The following is a 19846-nucleotide window of genomic DNA, read 5'->3' on the forward strand; positions in this document are numbered from 1 at the left end:
CTTCTCAGTATGGGAGAAGAGCACTTGGGAGAGTATAATACAGGAGAGTTGGTAGATACATTCCCTGCCCACAATGAGCTTACAGCCTATCTATCTGTGTAAAGGAGGTAGTTGATGCCACGGGAGTGAATTAGTTCTCCAAGGGAGTGGGTGTAAATGGAGACTAGAAGGGGACCCAGAACTGAGCCCATGAGGGTTATCGTTTTATGGCCACATTGAACTTACAGTCTATCTATCTGTGTAAAGGCGGTAGTTGACGCCATGGGAGTGAATTAGTTCTCCAAGGGAGTGGGTGTAAATGGAGAACAGAAGGGGACCCAGAACTGAGCCCATGAGGGTTATCGTTTTATGGTACTCTCCCAAGCGCTTAGTATGTAGGAAGGGAAGGAGGGTGGGAGGGGTGAGTGGTTTCGGGCTCTTCCTCCCTCCTCCCGACCCCTTTGGAGCTTCCACCTGGGCTCCCGCTCCTCCTTCTCGGGAACCGGGGCGTTCCTTTCCAGGAAAGCCTGCTGGGGCCGCATTCCAAGGGAGAGGAGAGAGGAGGGGAGAGGAGAGGCGGGGCGGGATGGGGGAGCTGGTCCGCGCGGGGGCCCGCTCCCAGCCCTCCCCCGGCCCGGCCTGGCCCGGCCTTTCCCTTCTGTCCACGGGCTGCTCCGCCGCCGCCGCCGCCGCCGCCTCCGCTCTTTTGCCCGGAGCGCTTGTCGGCTGGCCCGCTGCCACTGCCATTCACCTTCTTGCCTGGATGTTGGACGCACTGAATTTAAAAAGTCACCTCTCCACTACCCACCCATCCTCCCCATATCCCGATTCTCTCCCCCACCCTCCTCATCCCCCCATCCTCTCCCCCACCCCATCCTCTCCCATCACCCCATCCTCTTCCATCACCCCATCCTCTCCCATCCCCCCATCCTCTCCCCCATCCTCTCCCATCCCCCCATCCTCTCCCCCACCCTCCCCCATCCCCCCACCCTCTCCCCCACCCTCCCCCATCCCCCCATCCTCTCCCCCACCCTCCCCCATCCCCCCACCCTCTCCCCCACCCTCCCCCATCCCCCCATCCTCTCCCCCACCCTCCCCCATCACCCCATCCTCTCCTCCATCCTCCCCCATCACCCCATCCTCTCCCCCACCCTCTCCCATCACCCCATCCTCTCCCCCACCTTCCCCCATCATCCCATCCTCCCCCCAGCCTCTCCCATCACCCACCCTCTCCCATCCCCTCATCCTCTCCCCCATCCCCTCATCCTCTCCCCCATCCCCTCATCCTCTCCCCCATCCCCCCATTCTCTCCCCCTCCCCCATTCTTTCCCCCATCCTGTCCCCCATCACCTCATTCTCTCCCCATCCTCCCCCCGCCCCCAACTCATCTCCCCGCTCCCCTCAATCTCACTATCCCCCATTCTCTCCCCATGCCCCCATTCTCTCCCCCCATCCCACTATCCATCACCCCGCCCTTATCCCCCCATCCTTCCCCCACCCCCAATCTCACCCCCCTCCCCCGCCCTCCCCACGTGGAGCTGGGCGGCGGGGCCCGAGGTTCAGCGCCGGGACAGCAGACGGAGCCGCTCCACCCGCGCCCTGCCGGCCGCCCGTTTCATCGAGCCATTACGGTAAAGGGGCGGGGCTTCGGGGGCGGGCGGGCTGGCGGGGGTCGGGGCTCGCCCAATGGGCGCCCCCCGCGGCCCCGGGGTCCCCGCCCCCGGGGCTCGGCTCCCGCGCGCTGGGTCCGTGCGCCCGCCGGATTCCGCTCCGGACGACGCCGACCGCCCCGGTTGAGGAGCTCAGTGGGCGGCCGCTCGCCGTTGCGTAGGGACCGTCTCTAAGGGGTGGCCGACTTGGACTTCCCAAGCGCTCAGTGCAGTGCTCTGCACACAATAAGCACGATTGATTGATTGCACCGCACCCAGGGGCGGGGGCATCCTCCTCCACCGGAGAGGGAATTTGGGAGTCATGGCCCCGGGGGGCCCCCCGGGGTGGCACTGACCCCCCTGGACCCCCGGGACCCCCGAGCCCCCCCCCGGGCCATGCCGCCGGACTTGGTGGACTGGCTGTACATGGGGCTGGAGCTGCTGATCGCCGCCCTGTCCATCGCCGGCAACGTGCTGGTGTGCTGGGCCGTGGCCACCAACAGCACGCTGAAGAACGCCACCAACTACTTCCTCGTGTCCCTGGCGGTGGCCGACATCGCCGTGGGGCTGCTGGCCATCCCCTTCGCCGTGGTCATCAGCGTCGGCCTCCGCACCGACTTCCGCAGCTGCCTCTTCCTCGCCTGCTTCGTGCTGGTGCTCACCCAGAGCTCCATCTTCAGCATGCTGGCCGTGGCCGTCGACAGGTACCTGGCCATCAGGTTCCCGCTCAGGTGAGACGGCCGACGGATACCGCTGCCCTCGGGCTACTTATAAAAATTATAATAATGATGATGATGATGGAATTTGTCCAGCGCTTACTATGTGCGAAGCACCGTCCTGAGCGCCGGGGGGATGCAAGGTGATCTGGTTGGCCCACGCGTGGGGTTCACAGTCTTCATCCCCGTTTTATTAAAAATAATGACATTTATTAAGCACTTACTATGTGCGAAGGACCGTTCTGAGCGCCGGGGGGATGCAAGGTGATCAGGTTGGCCCACGTGGGGCTCACAGTCTTCGTCCCCGTTTTAATAATAATAATGGCATTTATTAAGCGCTTACTATGTGCAAAGCACTGTTCTGAGCGCTGGGGGGATGCAAGGTGATCAGGTTGGCCCACGCGTGGGGTTCACAGTCTTCAGCCCCGTTTTAATAATAATAATGGCATTTATTAAGCGCTTACTATGTGCGAAGCACCGTTCTGAGGGCTGGGGGGATGCAAGGCGATCAGGTTGGCCCACGCGTGGGGCTCACAGTCTTCAGCCCCGTTTTAATAATAATAATGGCATTTATTAAGCGCTTACTATGTGCAAAGCACTGTTCTGAGCGCTGGGGGGATGCAAGGTGATCAGGTTGGCCCACGTGGGGCTCACAGTCTTCGTCCCCGTTTTATTAATAATAATGGCATTTATTAAGCGCTTACTATGTGCAAAGCACTGTTCTAAGCGCTGGGGGGATACAAGGTGATCAGGTTGGCCCACGAGTGGGATTCACAGTCTTCATCCCCGTTTTATTAATAATAATGGCATTTATTAAGCGCTTACTATGTGCGAAGCACTGTTCTAAGCGCTGGGGGGATGCAAGGTGATCAGGTTGGCCCACAGTCTTCATCCCCGTTTTAATAATGATGATAATAATGGCATTTATTAAGCACTTACTATGTGCGAAGCACCGTTCTAAGCGCTGGGGGGAAGCAAGGTGATCAGGTTGGCCCACGCGTGGGGTTCACAGTCTTCATCCCCGTTTTATTAATAATAATGGCATTTATTAAGCGCTTACTATGTGCAAAGCACCGTTCTAAGTGCTGGGGGGATGCAAGGTGATCAGGTTGGCCCACGCGTGGGGTTCACAGTCTTCATCCCCGTTTTAATAGTGATAATAACAATGGCATTTATTAAGCGCTTACTATGTGCGAAGCACCGTTCTAAGCGCTGGGGGGATGCAAGGTGATCAGGTTGGCCCACGCTTGGGGCTCACAGTCTTCATCCCCGTTTTATTAATGATAATGGCATTTATTAAGCGCTTACTATGTGCGAAGCACCGTTCTAAGCGCTGGGGGGATGCAAGGTGATCAGGTTGGCCCACGTGGGGCTCACAGACTTCAGCCCCGTTTTAATAATGATAATAATAATGGCATTTATTAAGCACTTACTATGTGCAAAGCACCATTCTAAGCGCTGGGGGATACAGGGTGATCAGGTTGGCCCACGTGGGGCTCACATACTTCAGCCCCGTTTTAATAATGATAATAATGCATTTATCAAGCACTTACTATGTGCAAAGCACCATTCTAAGCGCTGGGGGGATGCAAGGCGATCAGGTTGGCCCACGTGGGGCTCACAGTCTTCAGCCCCATTTTATTAATAATAATAATAATGGCATTTATTAAGCGCCTACTATGTGCAAATCACTGTACCAAACGCAGGGGAGGTTACAAGGTGATCAGGTTGTCCCACGGGGGGTTCACAATCTTAATCCCCATTTTACAGATGAGGTCACTGTGGCCCAGAGAAGTTAAATATAGTGCCCTGCACACAGTAAGACCTCAATAAATACGATTGATTGATTGATTGATTAAGTGACTTGCCCAAGGTCACACAGCTGACAAGTGGCGGAGCTGGGATTCGAACCCATGACCTCTGACTCCCAAGCCCACGGTCTTTCCACTGAGCCACGCTGCTTTGTATGGGGGGTGGGACACCCCTTCCCTCTCCCAGCCCCAGCACTCACCCGACCCCAGGCAAATCCAAGGTCTTAATAATAATGATGGTACTGGGTTAAGCCTGGAACAACACTTAGAACAGTGCTTGGCACATAGTAAGCGCTTAACAAACACCATCATTATTATTAAGCATTTTCTGCGTACCAAGCACTGCCCTAAATGCTGGGAGGCAGATACGAGGAAAGCAGGTTGTCCCACGAAGGGGCTCACAGTCTTCATCCCCATTTTACAGATGAGGTCCCTGAGGCACAGAGATGTTAAGTGGCTTGCCCGAGGTCACACAGCAGGCAAGTGGCGGAGGCGGGATTAAAACCCACGTCCTCTGACTCCCAAGCCCGGGTTCTTGCCACTAAGCCAGGCCGAGTCTTTAGTTCTCTTCTCCTCTGCCTCCTCTCCAACGCACGCCTTGCACACACACAACAAACACACTGAGGGAAAACGCCACAACTTCCCGTTGAGGCCTGCCACACAAGCACACCCAAATCCCCCGGCCGAACGGGGTCCAGCTCATTAGTGACGTGAAGCGATGAAGGCTACCGCGGTCCTGGGGCTGATCCCTCGCCTGTCCGAAGGACCTGAGCCATCTGCCTGGATTAGCCAGATAATTCCCTCCGTTTTCCACCTTGCTTTATTCGGAAACCTTGCCCATCCGCCTTCTTCAGACACAGATGGCCGGCTCTGGGCAGCCCAGGTTTGCGGGTGAGCGTGGACAGGGCAGGAGGGGTCTGCCCAAGCTGAGGGAACAAACACACACACAAACACGGGAGGGACAGTGCTGTGTCAAGTCAGCTGCCCCCTCACCTGACCGAATAAGCGACCCCAGGAATGCCCAGGTGACCTGTGATCACCTGCGACTTCTCAGGATTTACCTCCAAAGTACACCTCCAGATAAAGCAGCCAGACAGGCGTTAGATTTCAAGGCTTAAGGTGAGGCGCTTCAGAGGAAACTCCGGAGTTTAAAAGGAGGCGTGTGTTTGGGTAGCGATTTTCCCATAAACGGACCATGCCGGAGGTGAGGTGGATGGCCTGGGAGCCTTACTGGCCCTAATCTGACCGGTTTCTCACCGCCCCTGACTCCGGTTTAAACGGGAAACAGAGAAGTCCCTCAGAGGGGCTCATGGAGCCAAAGGCCGGGGCTGGGCCAGGGCTGTGAACGTGGTCTGCCTGCCCACCCCCCAATAAATAAACCCCCTCCCCAACCCAGGCCTGATTCTGTAGCCCTCCCCTCCCTCGGGGCTGCCCCGGGTGGATCAGGAGCCAGCCACCCCATTGTTCTCCCAGGCATCATCCTGATTTGGGTATTTAAGTGCTCCCCCTTTTAGACTGTGAGCCCACTGTTGGGTAGGGACTGTCTCTATATGTTGCCAACTTGGACTTCCCAAGCGCTTAGTACAGTGCTCTGCACACAGTAAGCGCTCAATAAACATGATTGATTGATTACCATGTGCCAAGCACTGGGGTAGGTACCACATAATCAAGTTGGACCCAATCTCTGTCCCGCTTGGGAGTCGAGGGGGCAGTCTGATGGAGAGGGAGAAAAGATACTTAATCTCCTTTTTTCAGAGAGGGGAACTAAGGCACAGAGAAGTGAAATGGCTCGCCCCAGTCACGGCAGCCAAGTGGTGGAGTCGGATTAGAACCCAGGGCCTCCGGCTTCCACTCTGCTGTCTGCGGCCGTTTCCCCTCCCCGCAGTCAGGCACCGATGGACCCTCCACTGGCCCAAAAGTAGCCGGCTTGTCGTTCCTGAGTCAAATATGACCCAAATGGCCAGAACTAGACTGATGTTGTCTCCGGGACACCTTTATTTTCTTTTTTAGAGTTGTGGGGTTATTCTGTTCCATGAGGTGATAACATTATTCTAGTGGAAATGTGGAGAGGAAATGAAATCTTAATATTTATAATGGCCAAAGGACAGTATTGAAAGCTTAGGGCTGGTGTACGGCTTCTAAGAGAAGGGAACCCACTCTCTAGCATTTATGAAAATGGTTAAGAATTCACCGTCTCCCCATTCACCATTGAGGAGTGGTGAGACTTGTTTTTAGTGGTTGGGAAATTAAGGTTTAATCTTGCACCACTGGGGAGTGGCCCTGCTGATGTGGATTTGAAATCAGTTGCTGCCTTAATGAGCCCAGGTGGAAAAAAGTCGTAGCGAATCTTAGAACTTGGTTGGCACCTGAATGCTGAATCTCAAAAGCAGTAGGCAGAAGGGGAAATTTTCTGCCCGTTGTTAACTAAAATATTTCCATCCCTTTTCTTTGAGCCAGGGCTGTGTTTTTACATTTAAGTGGGCAGGGATGAGCTAGCTTTTGCTGAGGGCAGTACTTGGCACATTTTCAGCACTTAACAAATACCATTATTATTATTATTATGAACTTGAAGCCAGTTTGCTGCTATTTTTGGAAGAAAATGGTGTTTGGGAAAAGGGAATTCATTCTTTGTAATCATTGTGTAATCAAATGTGTCCTGGTGGGCTTTTTGGTAAAGGATCTGATTATTTTGTATATATCCCAGGGCTTGACACACAGTGTATACATCCTATTATTATCATGCATAATAATAATAATGCATTCTAACTCATTGCAGTCTATGATAAGCAGCATGGTGTAGTGCATAGCGCACGGGCTTGGGAGTCTGAAGGTCTTGTGCTCTAATTCCGGCTCCTCCACTTTGCTGTGTGACCATGGGCGAGTCACTTCACTTTTCTGTGCTTCAGTTTTCTCATCTATAAAATTGGGATTATGACTATGCGCCCCATGTTGGACATGGACTGTGTCCAACTTGATTAGTATGGCTTAGTACAGTGCCTGGCGTATAGTAAGTGCTTAACAAATTCCGTTAAAAAAAAACAGTGAAAGGCCATGTGGTGGTGTTCCATTAGGCAGAATTTATTTCCGTTTAGGGAGGATTTGGGGTCAATAGGGATGTGGGGGGAGATTGGTCATTGGAATGGAAGGGGGAGTGAAAGGGAGGGGGTCAAGCCCATGGGTTACGTGTGCTCGTTGGGCCAGGCACCCCACACCTGGCTCTGACCTCGCAATCCCAAACAAGCTTGTGGGTCTTCCCTGACCAATGTCTACTTGGGCCTGAATTGAGGCTTTGGGAGTCTTTTGGGGAGAGAGGCAAGGAGGGAAGAGTTGGGGCAGGAGACGAGAGAAAAGAAGAAGAGAGGATGGGCAGGAGACGAGAGAAAAGAAGAAGAGAGGATGGGCAGGAGACGAGAGAAAAGAAGAAGAGAAGATGGTCTGTGCCACTGTTGCTGTGGCTACCACTGCCACTTCCAGCCCCGCAGCAGTGGCCGGGGCCTCCGTCCCAGAGGCAGGCAGCTGAGCCGGGATCAGTTTCCCCGCCTGCACAAGGCCAACAGCGGTTGAGTAGACACGCTCCCCCTACCCCACCCCGGGTTGAAAGGAGCCAGAGCAGCTCCGACCTCTGTGAGCCCACTGTTGGGTAGGGACTGTCTCTCTATGTTGCCAACTTGTACTTCCCAAGCGCTTAGTACAGTGCTCTGCACACAGTAAGCGCTCAATAAATACGATTGATGATGATGCCCCACCCAACCCCCCACAGAACCACCCACTGTCCTCTCTGGGTGGGCTGGGGGGTGAGATGGGACCCGTATATATGTTTGTACATATTTATTACTCTATTGTACTTGTACATATCTATTCTATTTATTTTATTTTGTTAGTATGTTTGGTTTTGTTCTCTGTCTCCCCCTTTTAGACTGTGAGCCCACTGTTGGGTAGGGACTGTCTCTATATGTTGCCAACTTGTACTTCCCAAGCGCTTAGTCCAGTGCTCTGCACACAGTAAGCGCTCAATAAATACGATTGATTGATTAATTGACCCCAGCTTGGGCTCTGGGAACAGGGGGGAAGAGCAGCATGGTGTAGTGGATAAAACGTGGGCCTGGGAGTCAATCCTATTTATTGAGCACTTACTGTGTGCAGAGCACTGTACTAAGCGCTTGGGAAGTACAAGTTGGCAACATATAGAGACAGTCCCTACCCAACAGTGGGCTCACAGTCAATCAATCAATCAATCGTATTTATTGAGCGCTTACTGTGTGCAGAGCACTGTACTAAGAGCTTGGGAAGTACAAGTTGGCAACATATAGAGGCAGTCCCTACCCAACAGTGGGCTCACAGTCTAGAAGGGGGAGACAGAGAACAAAACCAAACATATTGACAAAATAAAATAAATAGCATAGTTATGTACAAGTAAAATAAATAAATAAATAGAGTAATAAATATGTACAAACATATATACATATATACAGGTGCTGTGTGGAAGGGAAGGAGGTAAGGCGGGGGGATGAGGGGGAGAGGAAGGAAGGGGCTCAGTCTGGGAAGGCTTCCTGGAGGAGGTGAGCTCTCAGTAAGGCCTTGAAGGGAGGAAGAGAGCTAGCTTGGCGGATGTGCGGAGGGAGGGCATTCCTGGCCAGGGGGGTGACGTGGGCCGGGGGTCGATGGCGGGACAGGCGAGAACGAGGCCTAACGGTGAGGAGATTAGCGGCAGAGGAGCGGAGGGTGCGGGCTGGGCTGGAGAAGGAGAGAAGGGAGGTGAGGTAGGAGGGGGCGAGGTGATGGACAGCCTTGAAGCCCAGGGTGAGGAGTTTCTGCCTGATATGTAGGGTGATTGGTAGCCACTGGAGATTTTTGAGTCAGAAGGATCTGGGTTCTAATTCTGGGTCTTCCACCTGTCTGCTGTGTGACCTTGGACAAGTCACTTCACCTCTCTGTGCCTCGGTTAATCATCTGTAAAATGGGGATTAAGACTATGAGCCCAATGTGGGACAGAGACTGTGTCCAGCCTGATTACCTTGTATCTATCCCAGTGCTTAGACTAGTGCTTGGCACATTGTAAACACTTAATGAATACTATTATTATTATTATTATTACTACTATCATTAAGCCCTGTTGTGGTCTGGGCGAGGCAGCTGCAGTCTGCTGGCAGGAGGTGTGATCTCTGGCTTCAGGGGCGGCTCTCCACGGAGGCGATGGCATGGGCCGGGCCAGGGGAGGATGTGGTCCTGCCCCCGTGGGGCTGCCACTCTCGCTCAGAGGTCACCCTGCGATGGGGCCCTGTATCCCTGCCCGGCAGCCACTCCTGCTGATCGGATGGGCTGGCAACAGGACCGAGCCTGAGACTTCCCCATTGTCTACCACCTGGCCAAGCACACCCCGGTGTTTTCTCTGCCTTCTTGTTTTGTTTTCCTGTTTGTTTTCCAGTTATTATAGTGTCTTCTCATCAGCGTTAGCGAGGACCACAGACACTTCTGTGGTAGTGGGACAAATCATCTTCTCTTTTCCCCTCTTAGACACTTCTGTGGTAGTGGGACAAATCGTTTTCTCTTTTCCCCTCTGTCATGACATTTAGCACGATTTATTGCAGTTCCTCTAGGCTTCTTGATAAGGGTCTTAAGCATCCTAGCTTCTCGGTAAACATCCCAAGCGGTGCCTTAAACATCCCAAGCGGTGCACTCGCTCCCTGCCCTGCCGAGCGGTCTGCCAAGCCTCCAGCCGAACCAGAGCCAAATAATAATGATAATCGTGGTATTTGTTAAGTGCTTACAGTGTGCCAGGCACTGTATAAGCACAGAGGTGGATACAGGCAAATTAGATTGGACAGTCCCGGTCCCACATGGGGATCACAGTCTTCATCCCCATCTTACTGAGGCACAGAGAAGTGAGGTGACATGCCTAAAGTCACAGAGCCAACTCGTGGTGGAGCCGGAATTAGAACCCAGGACCTTCTGACTCCCTGGACGCTGCTGTATCCACTAGGCCAAGTTGCTTCCCAAATGGGCAGGGTGGGTGGAGCACGGGTCCGGGCCAGCCTTTCCCTGGGCTGAGCCCACCACAAGGAGAGTAACGGATGATCAGTTTTAGACTGTGAGCCCGCTGTTGGGTAGGGACTGTCTCTATATGTTGCCAACTTGTACTTCCCAAGCGCTTAGTACAGTGCTCTGCACACAGTAAGTGCTCAATAAATACGATTGATTGATTGATTAAGCCTACAGCTGGCCCCTGTAGGACTTCTGCTATGCATGAAAACTGCAGAGGTGGGGGGATAGGCAAGGAGGCCATGCCATCTTAAGTTCCCCTTGCTCAAGCTTTAAGACGCCGTGGCAGTTTCTAAGGCTCTAACTGGGAGGTTGAAGCAATAAAATGGGATGTGTGAAGTACAACCATACGTTTGTGGACTCTGGACAGAGGCTCCAAGAACTACTTCCAGCCGCAGTCTTCCCTCCTTTCTGATCATCATCATCATCATCAATCGTATTTATTGAGCGCTTACTGTGTGCAGAGCACTGTACTAAGCGCTTGGGAAGTACAAGTTTGCAACATATAGAGACAGTCCCTACCTAACAGTGGGCTCACAGTCTAAAAGGGGGAGACAGAGAACAGAAACCAAACATACTAACAAAATAAAATAAATAGAATAGATATGTACAAATAAAATAAATAGAGTAATAAATATGTACAAACATATATACAGGTGCTGTGGGGAAGGGAAGGAGGTAAGATGGGGGGGATGGAGAGGGGGACGAGGGGGAGAGGAAGGAAGGGGCTCAGTCTGGGAAGGCCTCCTGGAGGAGGTGAGCTCTCAGCAGGGCCTTGAAGGGAGGAAGAGAGCTAGCTTGGCGGATGGGCAGAGGGAGGGCATTCCAGGCCCGGGGGATGACGTGGGCCGGGGGTCGATGGCGGGATGGGCGAGAGCGAGGTACGGTGAGGAGAGTAGCGCCGGAGGAGCGGAGGGTGCGGGCTGGGCTGGAGAAGGAGAGAAGGGAGGTGAGGTAGGAGGGGGCGAGGTGATGGACAGCCTTGAAGCCCAGGGTGAGGAGTTTCTGCCTGATGCGCAGATTGATTGGTAGCCACTGGAGATCATCATCATCATCAATCGTATTTATTGAGCGCTTACTGTGTGCAGAGCACTGTACTAAGCGCTTGGGAAGTACAAGTTGGCAACATATAGAGACAGTCCCTACCCAACAGTGGGCTCATAGTCTAAAAGGGGGAGAGATGATGGGAAGAACACCTGATCTGGGGGAGGAACGAGGGTACAGATGAGTTTTGTGTTCTCCCGCCTGGTGCACGAACAGCGGGGCTTGCCGAGGGTGGTACTGGTGGGAAGCAGAGCTCCCCTCCCTGCGCGGCGGGAACCAGCCTTCCTGGAGCCTGGAGGCTCTTTGGTGGTGGCGGCAGCAGCAGCCCCTTAGCCAAAAACCCCATTCCAGCCAACGCAGAGAGCGGCACCCCGCCAGGCAGGGCAGGCTGCAGGGCCAACAGCCAAGGGATGGATGGATGGATGGATGGATGGATGGATGGATGGATGGATGGATGGGTGGGTGTGCGTGTGCGTCATAAAAGTGTCCATTATTTCCGTGTACTCTGTTTCTGAATGAAATCATCCCTGAGAGCAGGCCCCATCTAGCAGGTGCTTCAGGGCCCAATTGCAGAAAACCACGTGAATTTCTTTTTCCAGCGCCAGACCCTGGGTGGCTGAAATCTCTGCCGTCCAGGTTTGAACTGTATTTGCGCTAGGAGAATGAGTGGGTCAGTCAGGACAGGTAAATAACGTATCCCAGCAGGGAAAGGACAGGCTTTCCACTCCAGGAAACTCTCCTCTGATCACTGGAACCGGAGGCAGTGATCACTATCAGCGAATTGCAGGCCCTCTCAGTGATGGGGGAGCAGTTTGACCTAGAGGAAAAAGCACAGGACTGGGAGTTGGAGGACAGGGGTTCTAATGCCAGCTTTAGCTCCTTCTTTTACTAATGGTATTTAAATGTTTAATGTGTGTCGAACACTGTTCTAAGCGCTGGGATCGAGGCAAATTAATTAAGTTGGGTGCAGTCCCTGTCCTGCATGAGACTTGCAATCTAAGACACACTTGTGATCTTGTGACCACTGTGTGATCTTGGGTGAATCGTGTGATTTCCCTGGGCCTCGAGTTCCCCATCTGCCAAATGAGGATTAAGTATCTGTTCTCCCTCCTACTTTGCCTGTGAGTCCCGTGTAGGACAAGCAATGTATCTCCCCTAGTGTTTAGTACAGTGTTTGGCACATAGTGCTTCAGTACCATCATTATCACTGTTTGCTACAACCAGCCCCATGATGCCCGATGGCTTCCTGGTGTGCTCGGGGCAGGCGGGGAGTAGCTGACTGGTTTTGCCCCAGACGTCTGGGGTCAAAGGCAGAGCCACTCTGCTCCTCCGCCTCGGCTTCCGAGCCGTAGCCCGGGGTGAGCGTCTGCCCGGAGTGGGCGGGCCTGGCCCGGCCCAGCGGCCAGAGACGAAGCGTGTAATTTGGTGAGTTAGAGGAGAACTGACCGAGGTTCCCTGCGGCAGGCCAAAACGGACATCGTTTGGACCAAGGCAGATGGTGGCATCAATGGCCGCGAGCTGTCAGTACGATGGGTGGCGTGGAGACAGAGACCCCGCGGTGCCGGGGGGGGGGTGGTGACCGGGCTCCTCCACCTGCAGTCTGGGCAGCGGGCAGCCCGGGGCTGCCATTTCTAAAGCTGGGCAGAAATTTGCATCCTCCTGCCTTTCTGCCCCGTGCTTGGAGCAGAGCTCGATCTCAGCTGTAAATGGTGTAATCCCTGGGGATGCTAAGAGAGAGTCTGGATCCCTGGCTTAATGGGTTAGAAGCCCTCTCCCCCCAACACACACACTCTCTCTCTCTCTCTCTCCCTCCCCCTCTCCGGGTCCCTTTGCTGGCCGAGAGCGGGCTTTCCAAGCCCCTGGCTGGCCCGGCTGCTTCCACCTACCGCCCTGTCAAGGAAACCAAACAAGTGACTAGGCCCCCAGCTTTTGGCATCTCCCCAGGGGCTGAGCGTCCCCCACGTAGCCTTCCTACTGCAGAGACTGGTGAGATGCTGGTGCCCGATCCTGCATCTGGAAGCCTGTCTTGGCTGCAGCGAGGCTGGTCCTTCTGAGTTTGGCTACTCTTGGGCTTCCAGAGGCAGGCAGCTCTGCGGAGGGCTGAGTGAGGGGGAAACCGGGCCTAGACTTGAAATTCCGTTCCATTCCCTGAAGTGGTGGTCGGGAGCCCACCTGACCCAGATACCACCTCTCCCTCATTCTGGCCGGGCGGAGCCATACAGGCTTTTCTCCCTCAGCTCTTGACTGAGTGTACAGTAGAACCAATTCCCCTCTATCAATCAACTAAGCAGTGGCATTTATTGAGCACTTACTGTGTGCAGAGCACTGTACTAAGCGCTTGGGAAAGTACAATCCAACAGAGTTGGTAGGCACATTCCCAGCCCATTAGGAGCGGCTCTTCACTACTTTCCCTTTCAGGCCTGGCTGAACCTGCCAACTCCTGTGGTCTAGCCAAGGCTGACTTCGGCGGGGCAGTGGCTTGAAGGAGCACTGTTGGAGAGGGCGGCTGTGAAGGTGAGAAAGCACCCAGACTCCCTCCACCCATTAAAGGCCACACCTAGCCTAACCAGACCTGGATGAGAACACAGTGGCTTTTAGGGCAAGTCAGGGAGGTCAAGGATCCCCCCCAGAAAACTCTGAAGGTTCCCACAAAATGCCCATAAAATGGTGCCTGTGATGTCACTACGTTAATGCTGCCTGTACAGAACAGTGGGGTGGGCAAATGTCTGAAGCGTCCCTAATCTCTGGTCTTGGCTGAGTTATTCTGCAGCTGTTGCTGTCCTCTGCCCGGCGTTCTTGGCTCCCCTGGGTCCCCTCTGGGGCTGTGAAGTCCAGGCCGTCCATAGTCAGCAGCCCAGCTGCAGAGCGGTCTGTGTTCCGGCCAGAGCTGGCATATACATCATCATCAATCGTATTTATTGAGCGCTTACTGTGTGCAGAGCACTGTATTAAGCGCTTGGGAAGTACAAGTTGGCAACATATAGAGACAGTCCCTACCCAACAGTGGGCTCACAGTCTAAAAGTACAGAAGTACAGAAGTAGAAGCCGCAGTTCTGGGCCAGGCATCTCTGCTGCCGTGCGGGGAGACAGATTCCTGGCCACCCTCTTTTGCGGCCCTGCTCAGAAGTGGGAAGCCCCTCTGGCTCGTGACCATCCCACGGCGGCGTGAGTGATAGGTCGGGGGATGGGGAAACTGTGTCCCGTGCTTTTGGCCAACTTCCCAAGTACTTTGTACTCTGCACTCAGGCTCTCAAACACCATTACAATCAATTGAAAGTGTTTATTGAGCACTAGATTAAAAAAGGTGCTCAATTAACACTACCTTCGAACTCTAATAATAATAATAATGGCATTTATTAAGCCCTTACTATGTGCAAAGCACTGTTCTAAGCGCTGGGGAGGTTACAAGGTAATCAGGGTGTCCCACTGGGGGCTCACAGTTTTAATCCCCATTTTACAGACGAGGTAACTGAGGCCCAGAGAAGTGAAGTGACTTGCCCAAAGTCACACAGCTGACAATTGGTGGAGCCAGGATTTGAACCCATGGCCTCTGACTCCAAAGCCCGGGCTCTTTCTCCACTGAGCCACGCTGCTTCTCTAACAGCGTTAACTCTAATACTAAGTACTCAGCATAGTACAATACGCTAGGGTTAGTAGACCCAAGTTGGTTACAGTCGAGAGGGGGAGGCAGATGCTAAAATAAATTACTGGTAGGAGGAAGCAACAGGGTATAAAGACATAAATGTAATAGCTGTGTGAGAGGAGAGTGGGCTCAGTACCTAAATGCGTAGGGGTATGGACTCAATTGCTTAGGTGACACAGTAGGGAGAGAAATAGGATTCATTCACTGAATCATATTTATTGAGCACTTGCTGTTTGTAAAGAACTGTACTAAGTGCTTGGGAAAATACACTACAACAACGATAAACAGACACAGTCCCGGCCCACAACTAGCTAACAGTCTAGAGGGGGATGTGAGTAGAGCTGTATCAATCGACGGTCCTTTTTGAATACCTACTGTGTGCAGAGTGCTAAAGTAAGCCCTTGGGAGAGTGGAATAGGAAAAGACATTATCACTGCCCACAGAGAACTTACAGATTAGTCAGAAAGAGAGAGATGATGTAAAATGTATGTAAACATATGTAAAACGGCACAAACAAAAGTGTAAGGAAAAGTAGGAAGTGCAGAAGTGCTTTATTCCTACGGTTAGCACGCTGGGTCACTCTCCCAGCTAGGGTTGTGGTGAGATTTAAGCTGGAGGGTGGGTGGGAGGGTCTCAACCCTGCACGGGATGGGGTGGGGAGGGGAGTGCCAGAACAAGCACATATGCTGGGCAGTCAGGGGGATGAAGGGGTGTAGAACAGGTGCACCCCGGTTATGGGAGAGGTTCCTAAAGCAAGCCCAAGGCCACGGTATGGATTGAGTGCCTGTGCTATTTTAGTGACCAGATTCTGGGGCCCAAGGGGCCACTGAAAAGGCTTGGAGGATGGGAAGATGGGAGGCGAGGGAAGGGGAAGATTATGGGGAGACCCAGAGAGGGAGAGAGGTGTGGTGAGGGGAGGCGTGCATTCTGCTGACAGCACTGGTGAGGGATGTTGGACCCCTGCTCCCCTTCCTCCCCCCCCAGCCGGCTAGGGGCCTGAGGTCCAGTGGTCTGGTTGCTATGACCTGGGTGACAGTGGCAGTAGCACTGGCCATTCATTCATCCAATCGTATTTATTGAGCGCTTACTGTGTGCACAGCACTGTACCAAGAGCTTGGGAAGTACAAGTCGGCAACATATAGAGACGGTCCCTACGCAACAGTGTCCTCACAGCCTAGAAGGGGGAGACAGACAACAAAACAAAACATGTAGACAGGTGTCAAAACCGTCAGAGCAAATAGAATTAAAGCTATGTGCACATCATTAACAAAATAAATAGAAGAGTAAATATGTACAAGTAAAATCAATAGAGTAATAAATCTGTAAAAATATATATGCAGGTGATGGGAGGGGAAGGAGGTAGGGCGGGGGGGTGGGGAGGAGGAGAGGAAAAAGGGGGCTCAGCCTGGGAAGGCCTCCTGGAGAAGGTGACCTCTAAGTAGGGCTTTGAAGAGAGGAAGAGAGCTAGCTTGGCGGATGTGTGGAGGGAGAGCATTCCAGGCCAGGGGAAGGACGTGGGCCGGGGGCCGACCGAGCTAGTTCTTGGAATTTCCAACGGAACTAGGGTCGCGTAACCCTGCCCAAATCAGAAACTACAGAAAAGTTCAGGAAGAAGGGCTAGTTCAACTGTGGCGATGGCAGAGGCTGCCTCTAAGGGGGATGAGGAGGAGTTGGTTGCCAACTCCTCTCACCACCCGAATTGAAAGCAAGGCTGTGGTGGAGACAGAGCCCAGAAATCCGGGTCCGGTGCTGCCCGTTGCAGGACACCCGGTCACATGGAGCCCCGGAACCGGCTCCCAGGCCTCCCGGCCGATGGCGGGGACTTGGCCTCATTCTCTCGCCTTTGTCATTCCCGTAGCCCCCAGTTCAGTATTCTCCCCACGGTGGAGGCACAGTAAAAGTTGTTGAATGCTTGGCAGAGATTGGCTTTGGGCTGGGGCACCAGCCTGCCATGGTGAGCCAGGGGAGGAGGGGGTGGGCTGGAAGGCGGGTTGGATAAGGAGATGGGGAAGGGTGGGGGGCTGCCAGAGCCATCCCTCCAACTCCTCTACCGCCTCTTTTCAGGTGGTCACTGGTGCCAGGCCCAGGGAACTTCCTGTGCCTCACTCAGAGAAGCTGCCCACCCCAGAGGGCAGTCACCTAGGGGTTCTGCTGGGCTCCCTCTGGGGATGGCCTGGCCCTGCCACCTCTGCTGTGGTGTCTGACCCAAGAGCAGCCGCCCGTGGGTGGCCCCACGGGCTAAGGCCCCCATGGCCCCGGGGAAGTTGCTGCCTATGGATTAGGAAGGCTGGAAAGGGTTAATTCCAGGTCTTTGCCGCTTGGTGTTGAGAGTGTGCAAATGTTTTTGTTTGTGGTGTGCATACACATATCATCATCAATCGTATTTATTGAGCGCTTACTATGTGCAGAGCACTGTACTAAGCGCTTGGGAAGTACAAATTGGCAACATATAGAGACAGTCCCTACCCAACAGTGGGCTCACAGTCTAAAAGCTACACATATGCAGCTCAACAGCTACCCTGCCAGAAAGCTTCCTTTTGGATGACTTTCCTGGGTAGAACAGAATAACAATGATAATATTTATGGTATTTTCTGCTGGGATCGATGCTGTACAACTCTGAGGTTCAGTCCCTGTCCCACATGGGGCTCAGGATAATAATAATAATAATAATAATAATAATAATAATAATAATAATAATGGCATTTGTTAAGCGCTTACTATGTGCAAAGCACTGTACTAAGCGCTGGGGAGGTTACAAGGTGATCAGGTTGTCCCATGTGGGGCTCACAGTCTTAATCCCCATTTTACAGATGAGGTAACTGAGGCTCAGAGAAGTTAAGTGACTTGCCCAAGGTTACACAGCGGACATGTGGCAGAGCCGGGATTCAAACCCATGACCTCTGACTCCAAAGCCCGGGCTCTTTCCCCTGAGCCACGAGGGTCTAAGTAGAAGGGAGAACAGGCATTGAATCCCCATTTTACAAATGAGGAAACTGAGGCACAGAGCAGTAAATCACATAGCAGGCAAGTGGTAGCTTCAGGACTTAGAACCCAGGTCCCCTTACTCTCCAGGGACATTCTCTGTCCGTGAGACCATGTTCCATCTCAAGCTTCAGAAACTCAGATCCTCCCAGAACAGGGTGAATTTTCAGTCAGAGAGGGGAAACCCTGAGGGCGGCTTTCCTGCCGGTACTTCCCCTTTGGAGTTTGGGCCAAAGCTAAGGTCACTGCAGACAGGTAAACTGAGGAGTTTGGGAGCACTCTTTTGGGACGAGGACCCTGTGGACGGGCTGAGTCGGAGTCGGCTGAGGGGTGCAGCCAGTTCCAATTTAGTGGGCAGACCTGCTTGGGGCTTGCAACCAAAAGCATTTTTCTTCCTCAACCTCTGGGTCAGCCAGGGCCAGTGCAGCCAGGAGAGGACTGTAGGTAGGGCAGGGTCTGAGAGGGGAGACCCCGGCCCTCAGGTCTGGGCTGCGCCGGGGAAGTGGGGGGGCTCTGCTAGCTTAATTTTGCAGAGGAGGAAACTGAAGCCCTGAGAAGTCGTGATTTGCCCAAAGTCACACAGCATCAGTTGTCCTTTGTGCTCAAAGAAGATGCCACTGATGGTGAAATTCACCAATAGGTGCGTGTGGGGCGGGATCCCCTATTGATGCACTATGTCCGTGTGTGTGTGGGTATGTTCTTCTGTCCTTCACGTTTAAAGATAAAGACATTTACTGGCCGTGAAATCCCAGCCATGGGTGGTTGTGGCTGAAGCAGCAGTGACCGCCCCCCCTGCTATTTGCTGGGCTGATGACTTTGCCTGTTGTTGTGCCTTTTACTGTTTTGAATCTGCCTTGGATTCTCTCAGTCTTCTCAGAGCTCCTGCTGGGGGAGAGCAAGCCTTCTCCTGCCTGCTGCGCTGTTTGAGACAGAGTCTTGCTAGAGGTTCGAAATGTCTGTTCTGCTTTCCCTGCTTACTTATGCCCCATTTCGTAAGAACACAAGCAATCCTATTACTAGACTGGCCCATTCAGCCACTGACCGTGGTGTTGGGATGCTTGGAGGAACAGTTAACTGGCTACTCTCCTTGACATCCGTCCGGATGTACCATCTAATAATAGTAATAATTGGAGTGTTTAAGGGCCTGCTGTGTGCTAAGATACAGTTCAATTAGATCAGACATAGTCCCTGGCCCATATGGAGCTCACAATCTAAGTGGGAACAATAACAGGTGTTTATTTCTCATTTTACAGATGAGGAAACTGAAGCACAGAGAAGTTAAATGACTTGTCAAAGGTCACACAGTAGGCAAGTGGTGGGGCAAGGATTGGAACCCAGGTCCCCTGACTCCCAGTCTCCTGCATTCTCTCTACTATGCCATGCTGCTCTCCAGCTATCAATCAATCAATCAATCGTATTGATTGAGCGCTTACTGTGTGCAGAGCACTGTACTAAGCGCTCGGGAAGTACAAGTTGGCAACATATAGAGACAATCCCTACCCAACAGTGGGCTCACAGTCTAAAAGGGGGAGACAGAGAACAAAACCAAACATACTAACAAAATAAAATAAATAGAATAGATATGTACAAGTAAAACTAATAGAGTAATAAATATGTACAAACATATATGCATATATACAGGTGCTGTGGGGAAGGGAAGGAGGTAAGATGGGGGGATGGAGAGGGGGACGAGGGGGAGAGGAAGGAGGGGGCTCAGTCTGGGAGGGCTCCCTGGAGGAGGTGAGCTCTCAGTAGGGCCTTGAAGGGAGGAAGAGAGCTAGCTTGGCGGATGGGCAGAGGGAGGGCATTCCAGGCCCGGGGGATGACGTGGGCCGGGGGTCGATGGCGGGACAGGCGAGAACGGACAGGCTAGTGTTACTGGTGTTCGGGAAAGGCAGAATCTCCTGGTGAGCTGGAAGGAGGAGCACATTAATATGCCTGGTGTTTGGCCATAGCTTCTGGTGGAGCTTTGGAGCCCCTCT

General features: G+C 53.1%; 1 protein-coding gene across 2 annotated transcripts in view; it reads left to right on the top strand.

Annotated features, from left to right (window-relative positions):
• The first annotated feature begins 2024 nt into the window (after positions 1 to 2024).
• ADORA2B (adenosine A2b receptor) overlaps positions 2025 to 19846 on the top strand; it is a 41047-nt gene continuing 23225 nt past the window's right edge. For both annotated transcript variants that reach the window (XR_005454696.1, XM_038759904.1), the window contains exon 1: positions 2025 to 2359. Coding sequence is in view for 1 of the 2 variants with exons in the window: in XM_038759904.1 (XP_038615832.1) it covers positions 2025 to 2359 (335 nt within the window). In the remaining variant the exon portion in view is untranslated. The remainder of the gene's footprint in view (positions 2360 to 19846) is intronic.

The sequence above is a fragment of the Tachyglossus aculeatus genome, chromosome 17 (assembly GCF_015852505.1).
Source record: "Tachyglossus aculeatus isolate mTacAcu1 chromosome 17, mTacAcu1.pri, whole genome shotgun sequence".
Classification (NCBI taxonomy): domain Eukaryota; kingdom Metazoa; phylum Chordata; class Mammalia; order Monotremata; family Tachyglossidae; genus Tachyglossus; species Tachyglossus aculeatus.